Here is a 16,423-nt window from a genome sequence, read left to right as displayed (position 1 = left end):
ATAAATTTGAAGCACCTGATGGTAATCAACCTGTAACAATTGTGGCAGCCGGCTGGGGGTGGTACCCAGCCGGGATGCCCAGGAAGACCGGAGGAGGGCCTGCGCCTCCTCCAGACCACGAGGGGCATCTGCCCTGATTGTGTTGGGGGCCACGGGTACAGGGCTGTGAAGCCCAACCCTGTAGGGGCCCGTGGTCACCACCAGGGGGCGCCCCAATGCCTGGAAAGCCCTGGACCTCAGCACTTCCGCCACACCAGGAAGTGCTGGGGGGAAGAGGAGCAGGGACACCCGGAGTGCTTCTGGGGATGCAGCTGGCACTTCCGCCACACTGGGGCGTGTTGGTGGGAGATGGCTGGAACAAACCTGGAGCACATCCGGGTACTTATAAAAGGGGCCGCCTGCCTTCACAGAGAGACTGGAATCGGGTGGAAGACGGATGAGGTCTTGGAGGAGAGACAGGAGGTGGCCTGAAGAAGTAAGGCATAGTGTGGTTTGGCCTGGACTTTGGGGGAGTTTGGGGTTGTGTGGCACTTAAGACTTGTAAATATTAGTGTTAATAAACACGTGGTGGTGACTTTAACATGTCTTCCTGTCTGTGTCCAGGGCTCGTTCCACACAATATAATGGTGCACAGAATGGCCAAACTATTCCACTGGCATGGCTACTTTAGCGTTGCTAGAGGACCTCGCAAATGGAAGGATTAGAAGAGAACGCGTATTCCGAGATCATACTGATTTCTTGGCACATGATGATGACTGGCTTCTAAGTCGGTTTAGATTTCCAAGTGCGATCCTCTTGGAGCTGTGTGCTGAACTGGCACCTGCTTTACAAAGGCAGACTTTGAGGAATTGTGCTGTACCTGCTCCTTTGCAAGTTTTGTCCACTCTCGGGTTTTTAGCCACAGGAGCTTGTCAGCGTGAACTAGCTGACCGATCCGGTATTTCTCAGTCATCACTGAGTCGTGCCATGCCAGCTGTATGGGATGGTATTATCCGCTTGTCAAGCAGATATATAAGGTTTCCGTGCACTACGGTTGAACAGGCAAACATCAAAGCGCAATTTGCAGCAATGTCCAGTTTTCCCAATGTAATCGGAGCGGTCAGCTGCACACACATTGCTATAAAGGCACTGTCACAGAATGAATTTGTTTATGTGAATAGAAAGCATTTTCACTCTATTAATGTGCAAATCATCAGTGATGCGAAAATGTGCCTCACTAATGTTGTTGCGAGATGGCCTGGCTCAACTCATGATTCATTCATCCTGAGAAATAGTAGTGTGGGGAACAAACTTGAAAATGGTGCTGTGTGTGATGTCTGGCTTCTCGGTAAGATAAGACACTTATTACCTTTTTGGTTACAGTTGTACGTTATCTGTACAATGTAACCATATAACACGATTATTCAGGTGACAGTGGGTACCCGCTGAAGACGTGGCTCCTCACCCCTCTCGCCAACCCACTGACTGAACAAGAGCGACATTATACTGACCTCCACTCTCGGGCTCGGGTGGTGGTGGAACGTACTATAGGGCAGCTAAAGGGCCGTTGGCACTGCCTGGATAAGACTGGTGGAGTGCTGCTCTATAGTCCACAGAAAGTGTGTCGCATCGTGCAAGCATGTAGCATTCTACATAATATGGCACACATTCGCAGCTGGCCCGTACCTGAAGAGATGCGGTATGATGAACCTGACCCTGGACCACCAAATGATCAGCCACACCGGACAGCATTACAATGTCGAATGAAAGTAATTAACAGAATGTAAAAACAGGTAAGCAGATGCATCATTTATTTTTTCACCAAATCAGTTAATTTTTCGCTAATGTCATACAATACGGCCTTGATATTTCTTAGTTCATTGGCCACATCTCTCACCGCATCCACCAATGCATTTTGAGATTCTAGGACTGCATCAGTCAGCACACGGCCAGATGATCGCCCACCAGTTTCCGAGGCAGGTCTTTGTGAGCAGCCAGCGCCCAAAGATGTGGTTGGCACAGAAGCAGCACCATCATCGCACGGAACCATGTCCTCCTCATTTGGGTCAGCTTTTGTACTATTGTCCAGAAGTAAATAAACAGTAATGAATACCTGATTGTTTGTCTTATTACTCATGCCAATTATTTACACGAGTATGGATCATGGTAATCAAAAAAGAAATAAAAACTCACTGGCACCTGCAGTGATGTCAGAATCTCCCTCACTCGCAGGTAAAATGCAGACAATGAGTGTGTCACCAATAATTGCTGCAACTCGCTGTTCAAACAGTGTGAGCTCTGGGAGTTCAGTACCTCCTCCAGTGGAGCTAACATGCAGACGATGAGCTGCGACTCTCCTTTTCATGGCAACTTTGATGTCTGACCACTTCTTTTTTAATTCGGTCACAGTACGATTTTCTGCTGCAGCACTCTTGACTGCGTCCGACACGCTATGCCACTCCATCAATTTCCTTTTGTTACTAATGCCACTTTCTAAGTTACCAAATAAAACATTTTCCTGGCCTCTATTTCAGCTAGCAGGACCTCCATTTCACATTCGCTAAAGTTTTTTTTTGTTTGTTTTTTCACGTGCTTTCGCCATTGTCTTGCTGAAGCACTGAAGGTAAGGGGCTATTTATATTGATTTGCATATTCAAAGAGGCGTAATTCTGGGAGGAGTTGGGGTGGGACAGTAGGCGCGTGCATGTGCGTTAATTTCCATGCTGAGCGGGATTTATGTAGCGGAAGAACGCGGTTGGCGAACGCACAAATTCCTGCATCTGGATTTTTCTGTGCGTAAGCACATTTCGGCTTTTGTGCTTATGTCATGTTATAGTCCGAATTCTACGCACGGCGTTATACATGAGGCTCCAGGTTTTCAGGCCGACAATACAGACAGCTAAACCTGCAAAAATGCTTCATTAATTTAGAGTTAGTAGGGAAAATACACGAATTGGAGGGCTGCATTAGGATCTTGATTAGGCAAGCTTAAAATTGGACTGACTCGGATGGTTTAGACAGCTTTTTATACTTCTGATTTGGCTTTAGTCTCTCCAGGTCCCACTGTAGTCAGTATACGGCTGAAATCAGCAGCACCAATTCAGCCACAGGGCAAGTGGGTAAAAGTGAGACGGTTGTCTAAGAAGCCTAAACTTAGTGCATTGGCACCCAGGTCACCAATTCAGACACAGAACAGATTCTCAGCATTCTGCAGCATGCCTGTGGATCCTGAGAACAATAAAGTGTTCATAACCAGCAATTCCAAAGTGCAGAATGTTAGAATTCCAAACTATGTTAAACCAGCAGTTAAATTCCTCCCAGGGAAGAAGATATCTGACATAAAGACTAAACTGAATCTTCTTGCAAATGATGAAGTGCCTAACTTATTGTTGCATGTCAGCACTAATATTTATTTACAGCAATCTGAGCTATTAAAAAGGAACTTCATCTCCCTTTGCACCAAAGTAAAAAGAAAATGTCAGAATTTAATTGTGTCTGGCACCTATCCAAGATTATAAGGTGCAGATGTGATTTATAGCAAATTGTGTCCCCTTCACTGCTGGCTAGAAACCTGGTGTGCAAATAAAAGCATAGCCTTTGTGAACAACTGGGATGACTTTTGGGAAAGGCCTGGATTTTTCAAGAGGGATGGCCTTCATCCTAACTGGAAGGGTTCTTTTGATTTATCCCATAATATGTAATCTTAAATCACAGACTGTTGTTTATCCCATCTGTTACTATCCTGTAGGCATAATCCCTGCTGTGGGGCATCTTATAAATTTAGTCTTGATGCAAACCTCAAATTACTTGATAACTAAAAAATAACGTGTATAATTAGACCAAGAGATAAAACCAAATCCTCTACTAGGGCCGCTTATAATAGTAATCTATTTCAAATTAAAACAAAAGATATATCACCACTTCAGAAACATCTATGCAGTTTTAAATGCTGCTTATTAAACATTCGCACTCTTGCAAGTAAAGCTTCTTTAATAAATGATATTATATTAAGTACAAAATCTGATTTGTGTCTTTATGCTGTAGTAAATCTGACACTGTTCCCCTAGTTGAGTCTTCACCAGATGGATGCACATTCCTTCAAAAATCTATAGACACTGGTCGGGGAGGAGGCCTTGGAATAATTCATTGTGACAAAATGCAAATCACTTCAAAAATTCACAGGAATTCACATCCTTTGAGGCACTCATTTTAAATATTTAAACAGATTCCAGCAGTGTTAAGTCTACAGACCACAATGGCTATATTCAATGTTGCTGACTGAATTGGGCAACCTTTTATCTTATTTGGCTATAAATTATGGATGTGTAGTGTAGATGGGGGATTTTAATGTACACACTGATGTGGAAACTAACACTTTTAGCAAATGTTTTACTTATTTGTTAAATTCAGTAGGATTTTGTCAGATTGTCAAAGGTCCAACTCATTTTCATAACCACACATTAGATTAAATTATAACTCAGTTGAAATACAAAATTTTAACATTACTCCTTTAAATGAAGGTATTTCTGATTACTACTTAATTACATTTGATTTTGTTTTGTAATTACCAATACACTCACAGATGAAAACAAAGATAGTGGGGACATCTAGATTGTAATTCTGCTTCAAAATTTATAGATATTTTGAGTAAGTCTAGTGTAATCATGTAAAACAATTTAGATAAGCTAACATCAGATTATAATATGACCTTGAGAGATGCTCTGGGACGCAGTGTCTAATCTTAAAATAAAAGTGATCAAAGTGCATAGAAACTCACCCTAGTTTAATGAGAGCACTCATTTAAAGTGTTGAAAACTGAAGTGTAGATGGAGGACAACAAAGCTGGAGGTCTTTCGAAGTACATGAACAGAGAGTGTTAAAAAATATAAAAAATCTCTATTCTAAAACAACAGATGACAACAACAATAATCCCGTGTACTGTTTAGAACAGCGGTTAATTTAACAATTGGGAATTCTGAATTACAATACAAAATACCAACAGACATTAGCAGTACAGACTTCCTTAATTACAAAATTTAAAATATAACATCCCAGATCTCAGAATCACTGCGAAAATCTCATACTAGTTTGGCAAACCCTGCCTTGCATCCAACACTTCAGAAATTTTAATTCTGTAACAGAACAGGAAGTATTGACTTTAATTTCTAAAATAAAACCTACTACGTCTTCCCTACATACATTGACAACAAAACTAGTAAAATGTGCAATGGATGTTCTTGCAGCGCCTATTCTTAACATTATCAATAGCTCACTGTAGCATGGCACAGTACCTGATGCACTAAAAGTGTGTCATCAAACCATTACTTAAAAACGTCAGACCTAGACCTAGACCCACATATACTTAATTACAGACCCATTTCAAATTTACTCTTTCTCTATAAAATACTTGAAAAAGTAGTTGCCAATCAGCTTCAGTCTCAACTTACACAGCACTATTTATTTGAGAAATTCCATTCTACGTATAAATAAATAAGTGCATAGTGGACCAAAGCACTTTAAGTTTATTTATGGAACAGAGGTGAAATACAGTATGGGACACCAAATGGCAATGAGCAGGAGGAAGTTATTACATTTTCCTAATGGAAGGAACAGCAGACAAAAATTAGATATCATTACTATTATTTTTAATTGTTTTTTATTTTTATTTATATTGAGGCTTTGTATAAATAAAAACATGTGTTTGTATCTACAACCTTGAACTGAACTAATTGGGCTTGCTAATGGACAGGAGCATGGTTATTTGTAGCTTTAGTTCTCAGCTACTAATTTTTCTCCTGGACCTTAGTATGTACTGCAACTGAAAGCAGTCAAAGGATGATGTAAATAATATTTTCTTAGCGTATATATCTTTATTTAAATCAGTGCAGAACAATGACAGTGTCTGTATTGAACTGTGCTAAAAATGTCACTTGACATTCTGTTATGTACGCCTGGCAATTAAATAGGCTAGTTTTTAAAAGGTATTTTGAGGAACTGTCACATCTGACCTTCAGTTTGTGTATGAGATGTAAAATGGTTATACAGTCTATTTCATAATATTTCAGAGTTCACTGTAGGTGATATGCATATTTCCTTACTTCTCTGAAGAACTAATCACATGTCAATCAAAGTAAAATCTCCTCACTACATATCCTTGCAGTGAAGCAAGTTATTTTCTGTGAACCTAATATTTCTTCCAACATATTCAAGTGTTGAATCCTTGTTTTTTTCAGGCATCTCAGAAATGTACAGGTTAGGTTTATTTGTCTGAAATGTGAATGTGTGCATGATTGTGCCCTTTGAAAATCTGGTGTCCTATTCAGAGTTAGTTCCTGCCTTGAATCAGTTGCTGCCAGAATAGGCTCTTGCACCCTGTGATCATCTACTGGGTTAAGCATATTTGGAACATGGATTAATGACTCACTGAATCAATAAATGAATGAATATTTACACCCCATCATTTGAATAAATTATTAAATTTCACTTTTATAATTTATAAAAAAAATATATATTTATACTAAATCAAAGACAGTTTCTTAACAGCTACCTATTACAAAAGTCAGCTCTTGGCCTACTATATGTATTTAAATTCATTGCAATGAAACTAGGGAGAGTTCCATTAACAATTTTTTTAAATGATGCCATGAAATTATTAAAGCTGGTCATTTGATGAATGTTAATGTATTTATTTGATAAAAAATTTAAAATACAAACATCCAAATGAATGTATTTACATTAAAATAAACAGGTTAACAATAAAAAAGATTATTTGACTAAGAAGTAGCAAACCGCATTAACAAATCAAAAGAGCTAGGTTGCCCTCTACTGTTGACTACCATACAAGCATTTCTTAATTACTTTCTTAAAGTCTTATCTCATTACAAAACATCCTTCTTTAATCATGCCGTGACATTTATTATGTTGATCTGAGTAATTAGTGAATAAAAAAAAACTTTCATGTGGAACATGATATACAGTTAAGCGTTTTTTAGAAAGAATTAATTACACAAAGCAACTCTAAAGTCATCTCTCATATCAGAAAAGGTGGGATTTTTGCTTTCTTTGCTACAGGTTTAGAACTCTGCGGTGAACAGAATAACTTAAATATGGCATTGCTGAGCACGCAAAACTATTGTCTATCTGGTGAGTATGCAGTTTCTTTCTATAATGATGAAACAATTCTGTTTACTTCTACCAGTTCCATCATTATTATTGTCTGCATACCATCTTCCTGGCAATAATGCACAAATAGGAAAAACATATAACCTCTTATACCTTGCAAGCCCTGCCACTAAGCACAATTCAGTGCTAAGCAAAACCAGAGAACACACAGGTCTCCACATTTCCCTCAACACATCGGCTCTTGTTTTCCTTGTTTTCACTAGTTGTGGCTCTTAAATATATTTTTTCATGATGTACTTCTGCATTTGACATTCTTTAAAGTAACTGTCAAAGACCTATTGTATATATAAAAGAATCGATCTCAATCTCAGATCAGTCCCTTTCCACATGTTGTTTGTAATGCATGTTCTCGCAGTCCATGTACAGTTTTCTTTTTCACATTCCAAAAGGTCTTGTGCTCCTTGGTTTATTCATGGACAGGTTCTCCTGCTTCAGTTTATGTCCAGGCCTGGTTCATACAGATCATAAGTCCAGATGCAAGACTGCCCTTTTGGATCATGTATTCCTCTCCCACTTTAATACGTTACAGAATGTTTTATACAGACATGTTGTACCTTACTTATTCGCTGAGAAAATCAACATAGCATTGTTTAGTGATAGTGGCATTTTACCTATTGTGGTCCCATTATAGTTGTTTATTAGGAAATTGCACCATAAATGAATGAAGTAACTGCTCTTGTTCTGATGATATTTTATTTCATTATAAATAATTTATAAAAGTATAAAAGGATATTCACCACATCACTGTAAAATTAGAGAAATTTCTAAAAAAGAAAAAGCCCTTATGAATCACTTTTAGAAAATTAACACTCATCTTGTGAAGGCTAACTACCTGAAATAAGCATCTGAAAAATTATTTTTATGTTTTCAGTGTGGAATGATGCAGATGAGTGCTTCACTAATGCCATCATATCTGTTCTGCCAGCAGTAAGAAAAGTGGCATGCCACAAAGACTAAGGTGAAAATGAACAGGAGATGAGTGTAATCCCAGAACAATAACAGCAGCAGAAGCCAGGGAGTCATAAGAAGTATTGCCAAAATCAAAACATTACCCAAAAACAATAAAAAAACAGAAAAAAAAAATTCTTGAAAAAAATTAACTAACCAAGAAAAAATCAAAAACCACAAGTAGACTTTTCAGAGTGTATCTACAATCTAGGCCAGCGTAAGACATATGGAAAGACCTTTTAAAGTGTCACATGTGTGACATCATGTAGTGCAACCTGCAGAAACCAAGCCCCACCATAGCAAGAGACCATAGCGACATGGAAATGGTCCTACAAAATGGTAGTGAACATGAAAAACAAGATGGCACAATAGCATATACAAAGCGCAATGTTAATACAATTTAATAGAAAGAAACTAACAATTGATTTTGATTCTCTGTGCAGAAAAGCACACAGAAGACTAACTCCGAACCTTGGAAAAAAATGTATAACAAGGACAAAAAATGTGTAAAGTTTGCCATACCGTAAAATAATACATTGTCAAATAAACTGGATAAATACAAAGTTTAACATATAACTGTCCTATAGTACTGTGTCAAACATTCTGAAATTATAGTTCTTCTTAAGCTTGCAAGTATAATAATATATGAAATAAATGAATCAAAAAATCTTTATTACATTTTGTAACTTTCATAATGACCACCATCAATCATAAGGTGCTGTCCTTGGAGCAGATTTGTTGCAATACAAAAACAATGCACTGAACACAAAGAGATAAAGAAATAGGACAGTAAAGTAAACAACACTGTTGTCCTAAAATGTCAAATTTGACTACTATAAAGTACTATATATTAAACACAAGGAATACCTGGTTTTAGGCAGAGAAAAGGTGGATCTTCATGGCGTGAACATGAGGAATGAAGGAAGTGGAAGCACTTGGGGAGTGTGTTATAAGAAGCTACACAATAAGTGCTGTATACAAAGGTTAATGATAGCAAGAAGAAATGTATTTCACAGAGTGAAGTTACTCAGTGCAGTACAGCTTGGGGGTGAGAAGAACAAATGTTTTACATTTCATGTTGTTCTTTTCTTCTCAGGTTAGAAATAATCCATGATACTTCAGTAGATTTTTGGTATCTGTTCTAAAACTGTGACCTTTAAAGCAGTTAATGTCTTTCAGCACTACTGTTATTTCATCATATCATAAAAAACTGTAGAACTCTAGCCCAAAATTATAAAAACATTTGCATATCCCATGAGGCATCCATATTTCTTTCTTTCTTTCTTTCTTGGCCTCTTTCCAGGTGTTTAGAAATCACAAAATAGTTGAAATAACAAAAAGTTGAAATATATCAGAACAGAAGCACCACTTCATTATTCCATTTTAATGTGTCTATTTTTATACAAACACAATACTAATCAACTGCTGTGTAAATCCTATGTGGCTTTTGGCTTAAGAAATTTTAGTCAAAAACATTCCTTCTCTAAACATGCAAACGAAATGGAAATTATGAAATTACAGTAGGCATTAACCTGCATTCAGCCCAGACAAGCAGGCCCTCCAACTTGCAGGGAAAACTCTGGGGTTGGTGGCAGGATTGGCACTCCAGCCACTGTGAAAAACCTCACACTGTTCCATTCCATTCGAACTAGTGTGATGCTGAGGTGCCACCTGTTGCACAGTTGCGCTTGGATTCTAATTTGGGATCCGGAGGTGATTTGTCATGTGGTGGGTGCGGCAAGGTGCTGTATACAGAGCAGTGCAAATGGTCAGAGCCTGGGTGCTGATACTGATAGATAAGTAGGCAAAATATATTTAAAGCAGGCAGAAAAAAATTAAACTACTGAAAGACATACTGAAAGCTATCAGGTAACATACTGGGCAAGTTCAAGCTTAAAAGAACATAATAACACTACAAACTGGACTAAACACAATGCAATACTTTGAATGGATACTTTTAGCTTCTGTTCCAGTATATTTTAGGCACAGTTTGTATCTTACTTTGGTATTAATGATTTGACTTTTTTCTTTTTACTTAAGCCATATTTAATATATATTTTAAAGAAAGCTTGTCTGCCATTAATAAAAACTAGTACCTATTGTAACAGATTTATGCAACAGAACCAGCAAAAGACAGGATAGTATCCTGAATAATATATTGAGATATTTTATTATATATATATATATTTTCTTTAGGATTCTAGGAATCTTGCCAGATAATATCCACTACAAACTAGGCTGTCAAAAATGAATCCTGGTTGTATGTCATGATTATTGTGTTTTACTGTAGTAAATAAGAAATTACTTCTAGGATTTAAATCTATTTTTTAAAATTCTGTTAACAAAATCAACTTTAAGACTTTACGTTTCTGTTAGTAAGCCCTAAAGTTGACCAGTGTTGTGGGTTTGGGGAGATGTTATCTCAGACCCCACTAAATGTAGATTTTCTGCCTACAACATATTTTAATTAATTGTTCATGTTAAGGTGTCCAAAGTAAGATTAAACTAAACACTTTTCCTTTAGCTGCTGAAGAACTACTGAAGGACTGAATGGAGCAGAACTGTGGTAATAACATAAGATTGGTTCCATGACAGATACAAATAAGTTTACTAAAACTAACCTGGAATGAATGGTTGTGAAATTAAATTAAAAGGTTACAGTATTAAATGAGCTGTTAGTTGGTGCCTAATAATAAATGTGCTGAGGTATCAGAGAATAATTACAGTTTCAAAGTTTCTTAAGAAATGTTAGTTTACCTTTATAATTTTTGATATATGGATTAAACTTGGATCAATACATTTATTAGTATGCAAGTTGAATGTACAGTATTGCTTCTTTGAGTAATCAGAGTCATTTTCTGAAAGCAAACATTGTAAGTATTAAAAGGGCAACACATTAGAACATATGGGGTGACTGATTAATTAAGTCTGACTAAATTGCTATTTAATGAAGTTGCTGGGGCAGATGTTGGGATAACATAGCTATTAGGCAAGCCCAGTGTCACATTACACAATTTTGAGTCAGTGAGAATATCAAAGTTAATGACTACCACTGCTGGATCTCGTTGCCTTGAGGATATCAGATTACATGACTAGATACCACTACACTAAACCTTCACAACTTTTCAGCAAAGTTTCTGGCTTCCTTTATGAATGTTTTTCAATTAGAGTGACTTCAGCTGCAATCTCATCCCGTCTTTTCCATTTGTCAATCAGAAAGATTAGCCTCTCTTGTGTTTGGTGGTCCAAACTCCAACAGACTGCATTGCATGCACTGCACTTCTGGCTGAGTGATCAATTATTGTCAACTGTAGCACACACAGGAGCCCACTGCAACAACTTAAGATAAACTTAGTGATGCTTGATTTTGAATGTCTAGTCTCAGACTAAGTTGTTAGTGATGTCAGAGTACATATCTGACAGACACAGGCACATGCAATGAGCATACACAACTCACTAAGATTATTTACATGAAGTTTAACACTGAAAAGAGCTGGAAAATGACCTATCCAAATGAGTATGATGGCCTTCACTTGTTTATCACTTGTTTATCAAACTTCGATAAAACTTTAGTTTAGGTTTTACAATAATGCATCTATTCCTCATTTACTTTTATGTAACAAGACCTTAACAAAGGTGTCATTTGGCATTCATTACAAAGCATCAGTAAAGTGACAATTCATCTCTGTGCAGTGTAGCAGATCAAGTGCGGGTAAAATTACTTTTCAATAATTTAAAGGAGTCTTAGGTTTTATAATTAAGCATGCAATATCAAGAGAAATGTGTTTTGTATAAGCCACAACTGACAGTTCCAATGTAAAGTTATTTTAATAGGTCACATTGCATAGATGAATAACCACTTTGCTGATGTATTGTAAGTGTTATTAAAACAAGAAGGTCTTGTTACTTAAGAGTAAATGAATAATAGATGCATTTTTGCAGTACCCAAACTAAAGTGTTAACCAAACTTCTTATGTTCTTATGTTTTCTCCTTTACATGCTTTAACTTCTTAAAAGTGAAAAACTATGACTTACATATTCTGTTCTTAACAGAGAATGAAACCAAAGGCTTTTTCAAACTGGTGAAAATGAAATCTTGCTGAGATGTAAGCCTTCTTTCTTTCACTCTTTTTTCTTATTATTTTGAAAATATTCCCCAGTCAGAATATAAATTCTAAATATACTACATTTGCATTTTTCAACAGTTTTTTAAACACGGCCTACAATTGTAAATATTGTTAAAAAAATGGGATTTTTAACATATTAACATCAAATTCCATCTTCATTTTTTGCACAGTGTGTTTTTTTTTTGTTTGTTTGTTTTCCAAAGCCAGAATTTCTACTATTTCTCACAACTGATTTATTAAATCTACAGAGAATTAAACTGCCTCCATCTGTAGGATCTGCTACAAGCTATGGCTTACAGCACCTAGCAATCATCTGCTAATTGCAATGATCTGTCACGCTCAGGTCTCCTGTCAGACAAATTTTAGGAAGCAGATGGTCACTTAATTGTTTAAACCAATTCAGTTTTAATTTGCAGTCCTTTCTGTTTTCTCACAAATAACCACTGCCACTTTGTGACTGTTATATGTAATGTTGAGAATTTGTAGGTCTTTGCAAGTAGAAGATACTGGGACCTTATCTGTTTGTACAGCTGCAAGCATCCCCACAGGCTGTGTGTGCATGGTTGCAAGAGATAATGATATATACTGTACTGTACCTGCAAGGGTCTGATACCTATGAGCAATCACTGTATGTACAGTAGCTGTGCACATAAATCACATTCATCTTACAAGCAGGCACAGCCCCAAATTTGAGCAGTGCTGTTTATATTTCTGATATTCCAGTCAGACACAGGTTTAGTTTTATTTATGGGAGGTTAAAGATATAAACTAATTCTTACTCTCAGTTGGCCTCTTAGATTAAAAAATGTATTTCACCTACAAATTGTTTTAAACAATACTCAAAGGTACTGAAGAAAGAGTAGCAGACCTGTTACCAAGGCCACACAATTAACACAAGAGATAAAGTGATAAATGATTGTGGAATCAGCTTTTCTGCATGTTCTATTTTCTCATCCATTTGCTATTTCAACAACGGACATATTCACTATAATTACCTTCATATTAAATGAATACTCTCAAAATACGTAAGTTTAATTAAATAACATTATTAGTTTTTTTTTCCACACAGAATATAGACAACACTGTCTCTCCTTACCTGTCCTCCATTAGTAGTGGAGAATATTCTTGTAGTTCCCCCGCACTGTTTCACATACCACAAAAACCACAGAGCAGAGACCTCATGGGGCTCTGAGGTGACATTTACGTTTACAAAAAGGTCAGCAAACCGCCGAGCAACCCTGTAACAAAAAACAGAGGACACACATTAAAGGCTTTGAAACCTATAATAAAGACAAAAATGAAAAGCAGCAGTTCTTCATAGTAATTCCTTTCGCACAAGTTTTCATTATCTTGGAAATGCATTTTTTTTTCATAAGGCAAGCAGCTGCAGTCTATCTTTGTTTGTTAATGTGAGAAACCACATATTACTATTTCTTAGATCAGGGGAGCCCAACTCCAGTCCCAGAGGGCCACAGTGGCTGCAGGTTTTCATTCTAACCCTCTTCTTAATTAGTGATCTGTTTTTGCTGCTAATTAACTTCTTTGGAATTCATTTTAACTGACTTGGTTTTTAAGAAATGTTTCCCTGAATTTCTTCATCGTTCCTCTGAATTGCTTCATTTCTTTCCTTAAATGGCACCCAAACAGAAGTGAAATGTGAGGTGAGTGAGCCAACAGAAGACCAAGTGAGTGCCTTAAACTCCAACTAATTTCACTCCAACCAGTTGGTTAATTAGGTGCTGATTCTTGTTGTTAATTAAACCCATTCTTTAATTCCATTCCATGACACATATATATGAAACACCTGAACTCCATAATTTAAGAGGTGTCCATGAACATTTGGCCATATAGTGTATCTTGATTTCTAAAAACCCATTTCAGAAGCTACTTATCAAACTACAAGAAGTCCAGGACACAGTGTGCAGATGGGTTTAAAACTGGCTTATAATAATATAAATGTTAACAGTGGGTCCCCCAAGTATCAATACTGCAACTATTGCTCTCAATTTGGATAAACTGGCAGACTGTATTAAAAGAGGTGAATTAGATGATATCCAAGACACAGCAAAATCATTACAGATAGACATGGACAGATTTCAGACTTTGCCAAATGCATGGCAAATGAAATATAATGTAAAAACAGTATAGGTTTTACATGTAGGAAGTAAAAAATTAATCATAGTTATACCATTTGGGGTACACTTTAATTTGGCAAGAAGGGGCCTGAGTTGCCTCGAAAGCTTGCATATTGTAATCTTTTTAGTTAGCCAATAAAAGGTGTCATTTTGCTTGGCTTTTCTCTACATTCATAATGGCTAACACGGTACAACACCCTAGTACTACATTTGATTATGATATTTTACGATTTCTCATTCACAGTTTTATGTCTTAAGTATGTCTTTATGATTTGATAAATAATATTGAGTGAACACAGCATTTGGCCACAGATGCTTACCAGTCTACATACAGTAAAAGATCATGGCCTTTTGTATCAAATTACCTGGACTGTCGCAAGTAAACACCGAAGACTCAAAATACTGGCTTATCCTAACATATAAAAAAGAAAATTCTATTACATTTTTAAAATATTTGCTGGGTTTTGTTCACTTTTTAGGCAAGCATATATTTAAAAATAGAGTATGAAACCTTCAAGGAAGACGCTGCCTACGACCATCAGCAGGCACTAGAAAGCACCTATTTATAGATTTCTGTATGCAACGATCAATGGAAAATGCTGTTAGAAAGTAACAATCGTTTTACTTTTACTGTTTTTTACAGATTTGGTCTTATTCCAGACAAACCTAACATTAAGATATGAACTAAGGTCTGGGGCTGTATAAAATTAAAGAGAGTCATAAAAGGTTATAAATTAGTAACTACCAAAAATAATAAAATGTTTTAATGGAAAATGTGCACACAGTTAAATCTGCAAATCTTTGGTAAAGAGGCAGATAATAATTTTACATTTAATACACTTTTTATAATTCCAGAAAATGTGAATGAATGTCAACTTTGAAATGATAATTCATAGAATGATTTACAGTAGTTTAAATTCAAAACTAAATATTGGCATTTACATCCTAGCTAAATTTAACACATAGTGTAATAGTAAACTCAGTTGTTTAATTTCCATTGAAAACTATAACTTCAGTCAACTGAGAATTTTAAAATAAGAAGCCATAATTGTCTTAAATGTGATAAAATCAAGATGACAATTAAAAGCCATGAAATGTATAAAGAAAATACTCACTTCAATAATGTAGTCCAATTATAGCAGCATGGTTCTCACAATGTTAAATCTGGCAGTTTTAACACAAACCTGCCTACTTAAATAGCTTATTTCCAAACTGGTTTGTTACAAATCATGATAATCTACAGTACACCAGGGTACATTAATTGAGAGAAAGGCTTAATTTAGGTAATACTGCTGGAGGTGGGGAGTCAAGTGTATACAAAATTAGCTGAAATGACACTTTTGACTTCCATTTACTATTAATATTCTTCATCTTCTAGTCAAATGCAATTTGCCTTTTGCAGCACACCTCCTTATTACCAAGTCAGTATTTGAACATGTACAGATAGACTGTAACCTTAAATAACACAGAGAGATGAAAGATTACATACAATCTTCTTATTATACTTTATTGAATATCATTACATGGCGCAGACTTCTGTCATTAGCTTTTATGAAGCAGCTTGAAACTGCCATGTGTCAATTCATCCTACTGCAATTGCTTTGATATGTATTCTAAGACTAGGAAAAATTAATAAAAAATACACTTACAAAAACAACAAAAGACTCCATTCATCCTGGTAGAGAAGCCTAATGAGACACTTCAAATGCAGTGTTCCTGTAGTGATGCTCATCTCAACAAACATCTTGTTGCAACAATCCCACTTATTTTTGGAGATTTTTTAACTAGTTTTAATAATGCTACTTGGGCATTTCAGCAACTTAAACACTCTGGCTGTCATTTTATTTAGATATTCTTTAAAGAATAAAGCAAGTACTACAGATTACTTGCTGGTAGTGGCTACTTTTGATGTAATTTTGTTATAAAAAATGGACACAATCAAGGTAAAGAATAATTTGAAACTGCATTTTAATTCATTTATGGTATATATACTGGTCTCCATTATAGGTAAAGTGTGTTCTTTGCAGGTAATGTTAACTAAATTTGAAAGTG

The 16,423-nt window shown here is 36.3% G+C and overlaps 1 protein-coding gene across 1 annotated transcript in view; it reads right to left on the bottom strand.

Annotated features, from left to right (window-relative positions):
* mao (monoamine oxidase) overlaps positions 1-16,423 on the bottom strand; it is a 167,504-nt gene that overhangs the window by 54,795 nt on the left and 96,286 nt on the right. The window contains exon 6 of the mRNA XM_028799762.2: positions 13,333-13,474. Coding sequence (XP_028655595.1) covers positions 13,333-13,474 — 142 coding nt within the window. The remainder of the gene's footprint in view (positions 1-13,332; positions 13,475-16,423) is intronic.

This window comes from Erpetoichthys calabaricus, chromosome 4 (genome assembly GCF_900747795.2).
Source record: "Erpetoichthys calabaricus chromosome 4, fErpCal1.3, whole genome shotgun sequence".
NCBI lineage: Eukaryota > Metazoa > Chordata > Cladistia > Polypteriformes > Polypteridae > Erpetoichthys > Erpetoichthys calabaricus.
The sequence above is the reverse complement of the archived record's forward strand: the minus strand, read 5'-3'. Positions and strand labels throughout refer to the sequence as shown.